This window comes from Labrus bergylta, chromosome 6, assembly GCF_963930695.1.
Source record: "Labrus bergylta chromosome 6, fLabBer1.1, whole genome shotgun sequence".
NCBI classification, from domain to species: domain Eukaryota; kingdom Metazoa; phylum Chordata; class Actinopteri; order Labriformes; family Labridae; genus Labrus; species Labrus bergylta.
The window spans coordinates 19,226,577-19,242,620 of NC_089200.1; the positions used below are offsets into that span (position 1 = coordinate 19,226,577).

Sequence of the window (16,044 nt, forward strand, 5' to 3'; positions counted from 1 at the left end):
TGCCTGCTCCAGAACAGAGTGGAGAGGAGGGGGAGCAGAGAGTGTAGGTTCTCAGTGAGGGGAGGGGGGGGACTGTGTGTGTCGTGCATATGTGAATAAATGTGTGTTTGTAACTGTTTAGGGAGTCTCAGAGAATACAGTTCAAACAGGGAGGGCATACGATATGATAACTGCGAATGTATCTTTATTGTTAAAATGATGGTATGACAACATCAATGGATAGACATTTTAATTAACAGCAGTTTAGAAATCATAATTATGGAACCGTTTTCAAAAGACTATTAGATGAACCTGAGATGTAACTAATGCTAATCCAGCCTGTATTCAATATGCACTCAGCGTCCTTCCACACACACAAAAAAAAAAACACACAATAACCCCTCTTTTGAAAAGTGTAGGTAGGTGTTAGACAGCTGTTGTTTTTATCCCGAGGGCAAACCTCATAGAGGAGAGAGGAAGTTTAGAAAAACCCTCCTTTGTTTTCCGGTCTATAATCTCCAAAATTACCTTTTTTATAGTGACACAAATTCCAGACATGTAAAATTTTAGAAAGAAAGAAAACAAAACAAAGAAAATCTTTTTTCAATAGCACACAGTTATCACTATTGACCACGACAAAGGACAGTGACATGCGTTTCTTTTGATTCATTATGTAGGCAGGATGTCATGTCTTGGTTGTAAGCTATAATGAAATGAAGACATAGCAAATGCAGATTCTGCATAGCTTTATTATGTGCCCTAATGCCTCAAACTGTCTATTTGTACTTAGTTTACCACTGGGGAGGGGGATTTGCTGTCAATAGGACATACAGGTAAATAATCCATTGGGTTTCCCCTGGGTAAAGGAAAAGCCTCAGCTCAGAACATTAATTAGTCTCATGGACCGTCTTAGGAATGTAATGGGGTTACTGCTTGGAACAAACGCACATATGGGCCATAAATACCTTCACAAACATACCATGCACACATTCACATTTGGTCACACACACGCACAGGTATTCACACATTCACAAAAAAATAAAGCAAACACAGCCATGGCAGCAGGAAATTATCTATGCTATCAAATAAAGGGCATCTTGAGTTATTTATCAAACACCTTTTTTGAATCCTTTCATTGAGGAATGTATTAATCAAAAGATTAGATTTGAACAGATGGAAACATCTGTTTGGGGAGATGAATTTCGAGTGGAGGCAAAAAAAATCTCTCATATTCTCCGTATTTTTTCCAGTAGACGTTAGGCCTTGAGTAAGAATAGTGCTGTTGTCAGTATTAGCAATGAGGCTTGTAAGCCCTCCAAGTAGTTTGTAGTAACAGCTGGGTCTGACATGGAGAGCATGTACAAGGGCAGCCAGGCTGAAGAGAGGGAGGGGGCGGAAGAAAAAGAACAAAAAAAAAACATATAGTGAGTCTCCCCTTAATGAACACATCCAATGGTGACATACGTTTAGACAGAATTTGAATGTATGACGTAAAACAAAAGACATAAGACATTGACATGTATACTTTTGAGAGTAATTTAGGGTGGCTGTTCTTTCCAATGGAGGCATTGTCAAAAGCTGCCTTAATATATTATTCCTGGGGTTAAGCATTTTACTTTCAGCTGTTATTGTGTGCCGCCTGAAATATTTCAGTATTTTAAATCAGTTGTCTACTATTAACTTTCTTTCAAAATTAACGCAAACGTTTAAAAGGTCAATTTTCAACCCAAAATTACAAGTCATTATCTGTGGGTAATGTACCACATGGTAACCTAAAAAGCTCAAAGCATCATTATAAAGGAGGGGCCAAACGAAAACACAAACATGTCCTCTATAATGTGAAAAATTTACAGTAGAATGGACAGTTTGAGGCAGAATGAGGAGGGATGCTGTCACACATGCCCTCAATGATTCCTTCGAGCTATTCCCAGCTTCATATCTGTAATTAACAACAGATGCACATGGAAAATTAGCATATGTTTGGCACATTGGTGCTAATTGGTCATATATTTGTGCATATTCATGGTATTTCTATGTATGTCCACACATTTTAACTTACTTAGATAAGATTAAGATATAACAGCATGTATTGATGTGTAATAGTCGCTTAATCCTCTTTAGGTTTTTAATCAATAATGCTTTGTGGAGAACAAATATAGAAGGCAATCTTGCACTAGAGAGATGCATCACATATGTCACTTACACGGCTTTATTGTCCAGTGAGAAAGTAATGTTGTTACCTCAATAACACGTTTTTTTTTTGTTGTTGTCACTATTCTGAACACTCTCACATATCATACACATTGAGCACTCAGTGCCATCCTGCTCTGCACATATGAAGCCAAACCACATCACCAGGTTATATCTCACACAAGCATAAGCCTGTAGACATACAGTTATAGGCAGCACACATAACGCACACGGTGCTCAATGGTGAGGCAAGCTGCTCACCTCACTCCACACTGAGACCACTCAGAGCCTGTAATAGTAGAGGCTTAGGTTTGGGTGGGGGAAGGGCAGAGGTGCACAGGTTTCTGATCAGACAAGAAAACTAGGCCAAGACCAACAATCCCTCTCCTCGAACAGACTCTGCCCCTCCTAAATGCTGCAACTTTTTTTACAGGCTCATGATAAACACTAGCAGGATTGTCATTAATGGCGAAGCAAAGGAGTGATTTTGAGCCACAACACGTGTATTTAGAGGCATAACAGCTCCTCATAGCCGGGCCATGATTCATGCTTCCTTGCCCCTTTGGAAGCTGTCCTCCAATAAGAGTTAGAGGCTGGGGGTAGGAGCGGATAGATTGATAGTGTTGGCTGAGTGCCCATGCTCTGAGTCTATCTGTGCTGAAGGGGAGGAGACAGGGGGAATCTATCTGTTGTGCTCTCTGTGCTCATGATAAACTGACTCCCGTCAAGCTTCTTCCCCCTATTACAGCTCGCCTGGCAGAAAAAAAAACCCAAACTCCCTCTGACTTCCAACATGTTTAAAAACAATAAAATGTGTGGAGAGAAGAAGCAAGTGATTGAAACAGGGTAATAACTCACAAGGTTATGCTATCCACATTTCAGTGAAAACATAAGTGGAGCAGGGCAACTGTTTGGGAACAAAGTGAGGATAGCATATCTTCCCTGATCTCCAACAAGTGTTCAAAAACAGAACAGACTCAAAAGGGACACGATGAACCCAGATTTCACTTCATCACAAATGGGACCATCGCCAGCAGAAAGAATGCAATGTCTGCCTCCCCCATCCTGAAACTGTAATTCCCACAGAGCTCCACAGTGAGAAAGAAAATGAGTTTGAGGGATTGTCTATGACATTAATCCTCCCAAACACTACAGTTCCAGATCCAATACAGAGAGACAAACACGAAGCAAATCAACAATCCATTTACTGCAGGAAAACCTAAACCAACAAACCAACCTCTTTGACTTTCCTCTGCTCTCATTTGACCAGGACTTGCTCCCTATGCTGATTTTATGGGACCCCTGCCTGCCATCTTGGATTCCCATGATTGTGCAGTTGTGGCGCCCCTGTTCTGCCACCCACGCTTCAGGTACATGGAATAGAACATCAGCTTTACAAAGCCAGACAAGTGAACCCCCACCAGCAGACTGTATAGAGCAGATATTACACTGTGGTGGTGGTTTGAGAGATGAAGAATGGGAAGGTTAGGCACACAGAGAGACAGAGAAACTGCCAAGTCCAGAGGAGTATTCCTACCTGAGCAAAAAAAAAAAAAAAAAAAAAAAAACCTCCCCCAATGTGATAATAAGATAATAATACACTAGTCATACATTTAGGGGGGTGCACAAAGTCACATGATAAAAATCAGATCAGATGCTGAATTGACTCTAAATCAATTGAAGCAGGCATGTCAGGGCTACCCAGGACAGGAGGGGGAAGAGAGGGAGTGAAAGAGAGATAGATGTGAGCCCAAGTGGGGGAGGGAAGCGGAGATTGTTGGTGTCGTGGGAGCATTGCAACAACAATAACAGCAGTGTGTGCATGCGTGTGTATTGGTGTGTGTGTCTGTGTTTGTGTGTGTGACATAGTGAATGATTTGGAGTGGTAGTGGGGATGTGTTATGGCTCACAAAAGTGATGAAATGACATCTCCTTTACTTCAGCGCACAGCTGCTGTTGCAGCAAAGAACACACTGTTGAGATATCTGACCTTCTATTTTCTTTGGTATCCTCTGGTCAGGAGTGTCTGCCTGCCTGTCATTTTCACCTCTAATTAGCTGTATGTACACAAAGGCTACACTGTGTCCGTTACAAAAAGATCTCTATCCACTGATGCTCTATAAAAAAAATCAAACTATAAACTTGACATAAATATATAATGTGTTTTAAAAGTCTGTCAATTAAACATTTATATTCCAACAAATACTATCTGCCTGTATATTTACAATCACGTAATTGTTTCAAATAACTAAGCTCATAATTTAGGTTACAGCTTACAGGTTAAAAAAAAGTGTTGTCACTATTGTGAAAACTTAAAGATATTTGACAAATTTTAGGTTAAGGCTTCTCTCTTTCGTTGTTTTCTCTATTTCTTTCATCTCTTTTTCTCCTACCCTCCCCCCTTTTCTTTGCAGATTAGAATTCATTAGCAATCAAAGAGCCTCCAGAGAGCTCCAGCTCTTAATTACCTACTCATTTGCATTTTTGCATATTAATGACTGCAGGGTTTTGGTAGGGTTTTTTGCCGCAGTGGTTTAAAGGCACCTCAGTCCTCTGTTCTCCGGGGAGGAGAAGAGATGGCCAGAGGCAAAGCTCCAAGCCTGTCCAATCCCCCCTCTATCCTTCCTGATGGGAGCTGGACAGAGCAAGAAGGGGGGAGTGATGGCCGAGGGACATGTGGGACGGGTGGGTGGCGGTGGTGTTGGTTGGGGGGAGACTACAGGGGTGCGCAGGTTAAAGGTCAATGTCCCTTATCAACATAAGAAAGAACACATGTCTTGAGCGCTCCCTAATTATTGTCATATTGAGCAGTTTAAACACCTGATCTGAACAAAATATACCCTCAGAGAAACTGGAAATCTATACTGCAGAGACTGCTCACGTGGCTTTTATTGAGGACAGCAGCTAGTTTGGATGAAACTCATGTCCCACGGTGTGCAGAGGCAGGGGCATTTTATATCCCAGGAGAAAGGTGTGTACTGGTAAAAATGAGGCTAGTGTGTGTGTCGCTGTTTTTCCTTTACATTACAGCCTGTCTCTTAGTTTGCATGGTGAGGGCTGTTAGAGGCTCATTTAATGTGCAAGCCTTAATGATGATGCTGTGCATGCACATGTACACAAGCAAAAACCATTATAAAACCACACCTTGGCGCATAAGCATATAGACAAACATGTAAACAGAAACAATTACAGGCACATGCACACACACACATGCATGCACATTCACTTGCACAGAGCAAGGGAATAACATAACTAGAGAAGCCAGACAACAGCTCCCAGGCATCTCCCAGCCCCTGAAGTGCTTCTGTTCCTCTTATCCAATGTGTTTTGACTGCCACGATGATGTCTGAACATGGAAAATAACACTATATCCCACTGTGTTTTTAGATTCCTTACAAACATAACAATGAATGACCTGGATCCTGAGACATCTGGCTGACAGGTTCAACATGACTGAATTAAACATCTCATACTTTAATATATAAGGTATTGTGGATTGGTATGACATTTAACAGTGACTAAGGGATTTTTCTTTTTGCACCTTTTCATACATATACATGGAAGTGTTAACATAAGAAGGACTATCACAATCGAATCAAAATGCCAACTTATATACAACATGCAAGACACACATGTCTCATGGTGCATCCCTGAAAGCACACTGCTTTCAGAGTGGGCTTAAGTCGACTTAACTGCTATTAGTGGAGCATTATAAAATGTGTGTGTGTGTGTGTGTGTGTGTATGTGTGTGTGTGTGTGTGTGTGTGTGTGTGTGTGTGTGTGTGTGTGTGTGTGTGTGTGTGTGTGTGTGTGTGTGTGTGTGTGTGTGTGTGTGTGTGTGTGCGCGCAGCCAGGGCCTGAGGACTGCAGCAATGTGTGGGCTGTTGGGGTGGGGTTAATGAGCTGTTCTATGACCTCTGTCACCCCGCAGGATCGCCTCAGGGAGACAGACCGACACAAACAGGAAGACAGGGTGACAACAAGCCCATGGTTGCAGTCAGACGCTGGACTTCTGGGACGAGTCACAATTAGAATGCTAACCTCGATTTAGATAATTCCTTAGACAAAACCTTAGTCTCCATTGGTGTTTATTCTTTGAAACCATGCTAGTTCACTGTAGTAGTATTCATGTATGTCAGGCCAAATCACACTTTGCCTGCACTGCAAGTTGTGGCTTTATTTGTGGAGTATTTTTAAGTATTAATATGGCTGTATGAGTATCAATGTTTATGCACTCTGCAATATGTAGATAGGCTGCATGATCCGTGCTGCCATGGTCAGTAAAGAGTGAGTGAGCATAAAAAGAATGAGAGAGAGAGAGAGAGAGAGAGAGAGAGAGCAGTGATGTTTGGCTGCACTTAAGAGAGCACTGCGTCCTCTATTACTAATAAGAGTGATATTACTGCCACCTAGTGGTTGTTGTAGAGAACTGACTTGTGTTCAGTTGCACTCTGTATAGGAAGATAGTATGAAAACATAAACACTTATATGGTGTTAATCCATGCCATAGTGGCAAAGTCCTGTTTTTATATGTGTGTCGAGCATTATGTTATTTGCTGTAACAACATGTAACAGTTATTCAACATGATGAACTAGCATAATGAAAACTGTGAAATTACGGACAAGACAGAAACAGGGACCTGGTGCGATCATTTCTGTATCTTGTGCAATCAGTCCTTTCAATATCAATATTTTGTTAAACAGATGTAATTTATTTTTTTAGGTGGAAATAATGTGTAACAAAATAAAGTAGATGTGAATAATGTGAATATATATTTATCTGGATTTTATTTTGTATTATTATTGTCATATTGTTTATTGGTATTAAATTAATTAATTAATTTCCCTTCTTCGTCTTATTATTTCTATTAATAATACTTTTATTGCTGCTGTTGAAACATGTTAATTTCCCCATGGGGAATCAATAAAGGTGATCTTACCCTCTACATAGATTTAGATGTCATAAGTTTGAAAAAGACACAATTATCCACACAAAACTTTTCAACCATTGTTTTTAATAGAAAGATTTTGTATCCTTTAAACCAGACAACCAGATGCCAGACATTTTTGGATATATTAAAAAAAAAAAGAAAAACAGAACAAAAATAACACAAAATGGAATTATATGGTTTAGACTGTGTGGATTTAGTGGTCTCATATACAATTCAATTTATTTTCATCGCCTAAAAGTGCAAATCCTCAAAAAAATCACCAGTCACCCCCCCTGCAGCTTTCAAAACATATGGACTGACAGACCGCTAGGCTAATAAGCAATCACCATTGTGACGAGATAGAGTTTCTCTAAAAACAAATTCCATATCGGTAGAAGAACAGCTGATGCACTCTGCTGGTTAAAACGTGCTATGATGTTTCACTCTCTGACCACACTCCTTGAGTTGAGCGCAGCAGGTTCTCTGCCTTTGAGATTCAGCTGTTTTCACACACACATAAGTTGAATGTGGTCAGAAGTGCAACAAGGGTAAAGTTTTAACACAGATACGTTGAGCAGTGTTCTGCCTAATGTGAATTCACAATTGAGTTTGGATTTAAAATTAAAGCCCAGGTTTAAGAATTGGGAAAGGCTCTGCCATTTTAAATCTTAATCTTAATTATCACAAAAATCACAGTTTCAAATCAATTTATGATAAATAGAATCCTATTTATGTCTCTCCAAAGTTAAACCATTTACATACTATGGATTTAGTGAGTGTTTTTCATAATCAATATCATTCTCTCCATTCTCCTACAATAATTTTGATTGACATAGGTGGTAAGGCCAAAAATAATATTTTCTGTACTGATTCGCAAAAGTGCTTGATGGTCATTTGGCCATTTCATCTGTCTTTTATGTTCATTTCAGCTCTTTAAGGATACCAGATCCAGCCTTTAACTACACAGAACGGGCGTTATTGCAGACAAAAAAAAGATTCTGCAGTGGATACAACACTGCATGTTTAACATTCAGCACAGCTAGCCTTCTCAGAAAGCTTTGCAACTGTTGTACAGGTTTCTTTTTCAAGAAAATGAGTCTCCCAAAACAACAATAAAATGACATTTCTCCCAACAAGATGTAAGACAGTAAGCAGAGAGCAGGTAGGGTGAGATCTGTCCTGTATCCGCCCCTATTATTGTGTGACTATGCTATAAGCTGCATATAACAGGTATGGTGGTAGAATAACAGAGATGTGTTTGTTTACATCCAGATCATGTGGCAGCTCTGACCACCTTCAATCCAGACACCAAATATTCAAGTTTTTTCTCTTTTTTTCTTTTTCATCATATTTCTTTTTTTTTTTCATTTAAATAATCATCTGCTCTGAGACAAAAAAAAAACATAAACAGGAACAACATAATAATTACAATAGTGATAACCATACAATAAAAGCACACAAAAATTCAGGATGGCCATTTGCAAAGTGCTTTTGTTACAATCGCAGAAGCTGAAAAAGGCAGTTGGATCACAATACTCAGGGGGCATTTTTCTGTCTATATGTCTGTCTGTCACACAGCAGAGGGATAGTGACGCTGGACAGAATGACTGAAACAACCAACTGCAACATGTTGATCATTTCATCCGTCTGTCTCCAACTCACACCCATAAAACAAAGCCAAAAACTCTGACGTGGGAATCACAGTATGAAGTTATGGAATGTATCCTGCATTGGTAAAAGTGACGACAAACTGTAACTGTCTCTTCCCCCACTCCTCATCCGATCCCCTCTCCCTCCCTTCTCTCCTGATGATTCCTCCTGCTGAGGTTGTGTGATCTGTGATCAAAGGCCAGTCGGCAGCAAAGATGTAGACTCTGAGTCTGGAGAGAGGGGAGAAATGGGAGCAGGAAAGAGGAGAACATACATCCTCCCCTTGCGTTTTTTTTTTCCAACCCCATCCCCTTTCAAAAAAATGTTACAGTCTGACTAATAAGACTGAATCTCCAGTGGCTTCCTTCCATCCAACAAACAATCCACTGGATCAATATTAGATGGAGAAACAGGCTGGTCACGGCCACTGTATAATGAGGGAACTGTTCCTGCTGTTTTATTTCTGGGAATTATTATGTTCAATATGGGTACAAAAAGGGAAAAGGCAAGGACAGAGAAGTGACTTGGAGGATGATTAGACATATCATAAACTTAGCAGACATTAAACCCAATGCATAGCAGTGTATTTTCCACCTGAGTACTTACAAAGAGACAAAAGAGTTCAGCAACATCCTTCCTGTTGCCCCAAAGTGAAATCTGTGGTGACCTCCTTTGTATGACAATTCTTGTCATATTGTGGATGTGCAATCTATTATGCCAGGACCATCCCTGAACAATTGCTCAGCAAATAAGTCTTGTCACCTGGGCTTTTCTAACCTCATCCCTGAAAAAGCAACATCCAGCTTTCCCCTACCACCCGTATTGAATCCTCCTCACTGTACGTCAACCTTTGCATCCCAAAGAGACCGCAAACTGTACCACCTTGGCTTAGAGCAGCCAACAGACAGCAGCCTGCCTCTCTGAAGGACCCAGGGCTGTCTGAGTAAGTGCCAGAGCCACGCTGCGCATAGTGCCGTACTGCATATGCCACGCTCAGCTTGCTGATGGAGAACACACAAAAATCAGGTGTGCAGGAAAATGACAGAGCAAAGAAAATAGTCCCCTTTCTGCTGTTGTGAATCTAAATATTAACAGTCACCTCGTCCTACTGTGTTTGATAATTTACACTTTAAATTATTATTGTAGTTCTCTGTTGTCTTTGTTTTATGGCCTTCTCAGATAGATTTACCAAGAATCTTTGATAACAGCATATGACAAACATATCAAGGTCAATTTGGAAAAACACTTGCAAGTTAGACTGTCTGCCTGTAGCCTGTGTCAGAGTAACCTTGGTCTGGGGCTGAGGCTGGGGACACACCATTTATGGATCCAGAGACATTATTATAACTATATTTAAACTTGAAAAGCTTTGTGATCAATGTCATTAGCTAATCAGCTTTTACAATTTGGAGTAGAAATAATTATAAATGAGTTTTGCCGGTCTCTGTCCACATAAGGCACACCGTGGCCCTTGCTGTCTGTGTAGGTGGGAGAGAGCTTTAGCCCCAAACTGCACATTACAACTTACACACACACAAAAACAAGCTTAGTGCTGCTCAGACAAGGCCACAGTCTACTTTAACCACAGCACATTTCAATTCATTCAACCCTTACAAAGAGTAGACTGAAATGATCCAATTCAGCGAACAGTCAAACAGTGTTTAAGAGTTACAATATCTTCATTATCATATCATATTCTTTTTCATCAGCATGGGAAAAGTGTTGTTAAAATCCAATCTGGAAACAAATATTGGTTCAGTATCTCTGGCACCTGCACACAGTACATCTCAGCTTTCAGATCTGGCCCTTTGAAAAGGACAACATTGTTGTATGTCTTTGTTACTTTCTAAGTGCTTAAATCGTTGTATTTGGAATCATTCTTAAAATAAAGAGCAAATATGATTTGAGATAATCGCATTTTCTAGTTTCCAACAAAAATTACATCAAGAATCTCTTTTCAAGAGGCTTCAGATTGAACAGTAAAACTCGTCAATCCAACATTAGATTGGTAGCTTAAAATGTCCAATGACTTAGTGCAAGCCATTTTTCTGCTTTGGTATTTGTTGTTGTTGTTGGACGTCTGTATCTTTCTTAATATACTGTACATGATTATTTCTATGGAGGGCTTTGAATGGACTCTATATGAGACCATTGAGTATTAACCATACTGCTCTGTGCTCATGGAAACTCGCAGGCCTTTCTGAGGTCTACTGCCCTTCTCCCATAAGCAGGACAAGGACATTAAACATTAGTGCAAACGTTTGCTCTCTCAGCTAAAGCACCATTTCCAGTGCTATCAGGCTTTATATCCATAACCCCACCCAAGCACCCATATACCCCACCCTCCTGGCACAGCAACCCCAAAAACCATGACCCCAACCCACACAAGCACACACTCATACACACACACACGCACGGCCATGTAAAATAGTTAGAAAAAATAGCTGTAGCTCAACACAACATTTTAAGAAACACAACTGTAGACCGACAGAACACCTATACATCCTTAAACCTCTGATTGTTTTTGTCCACAAGGGTACAAAGAGCGAGAGAACGTGAACTCAAGTAAATATCTGTATCATTCCACACACATTTCTGCATATGTATTCAAGATGAGGGCATCTGTGTGTGGCTTAGTCAGGGAGGCCCAGTCCGGATAAATTATACACATACTTTCAATATCTCTAGTCTACAGTGAACTCAGATTGAGGCTAAAAAGCTTTGGTTAATCAACAAACAACATAAGACTTTTGGGAAAAAAATGATTAAGGTTCAAAGCAACATATGTTTAAGATGGCTCATAGGTCCCAATCATCAAGACACAATGAACTTAAGCAGTTCATACCCAGTACCAAAACATAACGATCGCCAAGCAGGTAGACATATACACTATACATTGGTCTGCCTGTATGAGTCAATTTGTGCATTAATTAACCCCATATGTATCATTACAGAGAAGAAAAGTTGGAAACTAAAACTCTTAAGACCAACAAAGGTAAACAGAGAGTTATGCAAATCTTCACCAAGGGACTCGTGAAGTAAACAAGCAACTGTCCAATGAGTTGTTTTACAAAAGGTATTTCTGCTTCTGTGGTACCATGGACCTATTATCACCGTGGTTCCTCGGAGAACACATGCAGTTATGAGAGAAGCTGGTGAACAGATGGGGTAGAAGTTTGTTTATCCAAGCTTGTCCTGAGACCCTCCAGCCTGCCAGCCACGAAACATACTTGTGCACATGCATGGAAAAACACACGCGCGCACACACACACACACACACACACACACGCACACGCACGCACGCACGCACACACACACACGCACGCACACACACACAAGTATCCTTTCTACCTCTTCTGCCTCCTCCACTCTCCTTCTTTATATTGAGACATAAAATCAGCTTCCTACATTTCTTTTTAACTAACTTCAAGTGCAATCAAAGACATGGATAATGTAGTCTATATTTCTTTTAAGGTCACAAAACCCAACATGTTGGTATCTCATCTGACCAAGCATCTCTTTTAGAGATCTCAACTGGTATATCACTTTTTTTTTTGGCAGCTTGTCATCAAAACCTGAAGAAAACCAATGAAGCAGTTCAACTTCACCACCATGGACAGACGAATGGACTGATCTCATTTGCAACTGGTTAGTTTTAAAGTACCCGTTTCGCTGAAAAAAAGTGCCCTCCTCGGTAACAAAGTGCATACATAACCTGGATCTTTCCCATTAAGGTGCAGAGGACTGATAGTTAAACTACAGCACTACTACAGAAATTACAGGCTGAGGGGTGGGGGGAGGTAACTATTAAAATCATGTATGTTTTCTTCTTGACTCAAAGGCTCAATGTGCTAGTTTGGAAAAAAACGAACAAACTTTGATTTGGAGTACAAGAAAACTTTTTTTTTTTAAGACAAATCAAGCTATAAGGAGTCAACAGATATGTCTGTTCTGGTATTCGCCCATTCTCTACTGGACGCCTGGACTAAGTGAGAGTGTGTGTGAGAGTGTGTGTGTCAGTGAGAGAGACAGAGAAAGTGCACTGGGCCTGGCAGCTAAGGGTGCATGTTTGAACAGGCTGTGGCTGACTCACACAGTGATGATGTGGCCAGAGCGACCCTGGCTGCCACGCACACACATGTACAAAAACACACGTACATGCAAACACGCTCACATACACACTTAACAGCCAACACCAGGCGTCCTACCCTCAGTAACACCAGGCTCTAATATAATAATATCCCCTCCAGGCTGGTCCAGGGGCATTAGAGGACTACAGAGGGAGAGCTAGGGAGCGAAAAGGCCTGATTTGATCCCCTCCTGCCTGGAAACGTGGCTGAGCTGGGGGAGATTATTTTTTGGAATGCAACAGACATTGTGAGATCCCCCTCCCCTTCCCTTGTTCCCATCCCCCATCGACCAGCTGCAGCTGCACTCTTATTTGGCCTCCCAACTTGGACAGGTATTTATTGCTCTCTTCATCATACAGGTTGCCTCACGGTTGTGTGGTCCCTAGGGCGAAAAAAGACTGGAATAAGCATGATACATAAACCTCCTCTCACGCCCTCCGCAAAACACCAGCCCACTCCTTTTAAATACACCTCTCTCCCGCTCTGTTGGATATCTTTAGTAAAGCTGTGCAAACATAGAAAAAAGGTGCTCATCTATCTCTCCTTCGTACACTTTGTCACTCTCTCACTCTCACTCAGGCTCCCTGCCATTCCTTTAACCTGCGGTTTGTTAAATGCTACCCGCGCCTTGTCACACAAGGACCGATCCGAAGAACTGCACAAAGTAAAGCACATTCATTCATTCCACCTCCTCATCCTTTGGGCAGGAACTATACATGTCAAGTGTTAAGTTTAAAACAAATGGGTGACTCAATGTTTTTTTTTTTTTTTTTTCATCAAACATTCATTCAGTTCGTTTCGTTCACCCACAAGCTTCACTCTGTGAGAAATATGACATCAAGCCTAAGAGGGAAAACCCAACTGGTAAGTACACCTCAGCATTGAGGGGGGACCAATGTCATATCACCACCTGCCGTATATACATGTATACAATTATAAAGTGTCAAGTACCCGAAGCAGTCAACAACAAAGAACGACAAACAAATAGGGACAAAATCAAAAGGGAATATAGAAATGCTAAAATTGCAGGTTCGTGAAGAGGCAATGTAGTCAAGCCAACAGATACATTGACGATGGTAGTGCTTTAAAAACACAAACCCTCTACCCCTCATGTTCCCTAGTCCTGCACCTGGCGAGCCCCCATTAAAGTGGATTCGACTCTGCAACAAATTGTTTTTTAACAGGACAAACCATAGATTATTAAAAAGCATTTTATAGAGAAAGTAACACTTCAATCAAACCCTTGTCTCATTCTTTCTGGAACATTTAGAGAGAAAAAACTGTTGCATCAAAACTGTGTCGAGTTTTTCTTGCATATGCCATGTTGTGGCAATGTTGTTTCTATGGTAACTGTACATTTCAGACCTGCAAAAGAATAGAAAAAGAGTTGTTTTCACTGGGAGGATTTGTCCTCGCTTCACCCGTACAGCAGCCAGAAGGTGCTTGATAGACAACTTGCTTAGAGCTTGAAGGCTGTGAGGACAAAACCAATAAAAATCTAAATCAACTGCATAGTTGCAAGAGTTTTTTTTTGTATCTATGGTTCATTTGCCTAAGCACATTTGCCAATGTATAAAACCCCTAGTATTATAAAGAAAGACATGGCCCAGAAAGTGGACGTCATGGGTGCTTGATTTGAAGCGTTCTTTGCTCTTTGACAGATAAACAGACTTAAGTGCTTAGAAGTCTACTCCGTTTCCTAAAGTAAAAGGAGAAAGAAATATAAAGATAAGATTTTTGTGACACCCTGATTTGGTTTATAGAGGAATAGTTAGTTGTTTTGTTTTCTTAAAGTTTGCCTCTGTGTCTTTTCTCCTCTCTGTTCACTGGCCTGTCTCACAGGCGGTGCAGAGTGACTATGGTGTCCAGCAGTGTCCTTGCAGTGTCGCCCCTGCAGTCTCAGGGCCCTGCCTCCCCTGCCAACTCCTGCAGCTGAGGACTATGTGCAAGAGCTCCAGCAGTCCCCTCCACCTCTGCCACTGAAGAAGCCTCAGAGCGTCTTCGTCCCCTGATGGTACGAGGCCCAGGGCCTGTGTCGGAGCCGGGGCTCAGCAGACCAAGAGAGGCATCTAGGAGCCCAGGCTCTCGCACCCGAGGCTTTCGGCCTCGACGAGAGGGGATGCCGTTGCAGCCGTCCTTCTTGAGGTGGCGGTGCAGGTGATCTGAGCGTACAAAAGTCTTAAAGCAGCTTGAGCACTGATAGGGGCGCAGGCCTGTGTGTACACGCATGTGGTTCTTCAGGTCGTAGTTGTGAGCAAAGGCAGCTCCACACTGCGTACACAGGTAAGGCTTCTCTCCTGTATGCTTCCGCATATGAACCTTGAGCTTGTCTTGCCTATGTGGGAGAGAGAAAAAAAAGATCACATCAGAACATGGTCCATAAAATTCAAATTAGATCTAAAGGTCCAGCAAACACCCATTTCAATACTAAGTGCAGCAGTGCACACAGTCTGTTTAAGGTTTTATGCTCAGATACTAATCCAGATATGTAATATCAAGTACAGGAACTTGATTACCTAAAAGTATGGTAGTTTCTGTCAAATGTACTTTGATCAACTTGTTATGCTTTGGGTGGTTTTATTTGCTATTTAACAGACACCGTTGGGGATCTCTTCCAATGAGATTATTCTGTCTGAGCCAACTGAGCAGAAGCCATAAACTTTACCATCTTTATCTGTGTAATAGCACACAGGAGTGCAACAGCGGTGTGACGGGAAAGCTCAATGTTCACTGTGTCAGCTGGTTCTTTTCTGATTTCTGTTAACTTTGACACCATGACAACCAATAGGCCCAAGAAAGTGCATTGTGAGAATAAAAAATTAAGACTTCAATCATCTATGCTTCTATCTATTGTTGAGTAGTACTGAATAATTGACGAGTCTGTAAAATCACTAGTCATCAATTTTGCAGCCTTTTTCAATTCCAAATAGCAGTAATTTGAGTGAATATTGTATAAGAGTAGGTGTCACTTCTAATCATGTCAAAAAGCTGAAACGGAAGAGTTACTTTCCAATAATGTCAGATTTCTACAACAATTTTACTGAAGACCAAGCTATGTCTTGACTTAATCCAACATCATCTTATGACACACTGGAACTTTTTCTTTATTTGTATTTTTTTGGATGATACACTCAACTTTATCAGGCTGCCCTGGCCTTCTTGTC

General features: G+C 41.0%; 1 protein-coding gene and 1 long non-coding RNA gene across 5 annotated transcripts in view; one reads left to right on the forward strand and one right to left on the reverse strand.

Moving 5' to 3' along the window:
• LOC114920234 (uncharacterized) lies at positions 1-7,285 on the forward strand. The gene is made up of 3 exons (XR_003808547.2): positions 1-3,539; positions 5,557-5,655; positions 6,101-7,285. It is a non-coding gene; the product is annotated as an uncharacterized lncRNA (long non-coding RNA).
• The window catches only part of zbtb7a (zinc finger and BTB domain containing 7a), a 22,227-nt gene continuing 13,347 nt past the window's right edge, over positions 7,165-16,044 (reverse strand). For all 4 annotated transcript variants that reach the window (XM_020632079.3, XM_020632080.3, XM_065955934.1 and 1 more), the window contains one exon: positions 7,165-15,215. In XM_020632079.3, the coding sequence (XP_020487735.1) occupies positions 14,780-15,215 (436 nt within the window). In that variant the 3' untranslated portion in view covers positions 7,165-14,779. The remainder of the gene's footprint in view (positions 15,216-16,044) is intronic.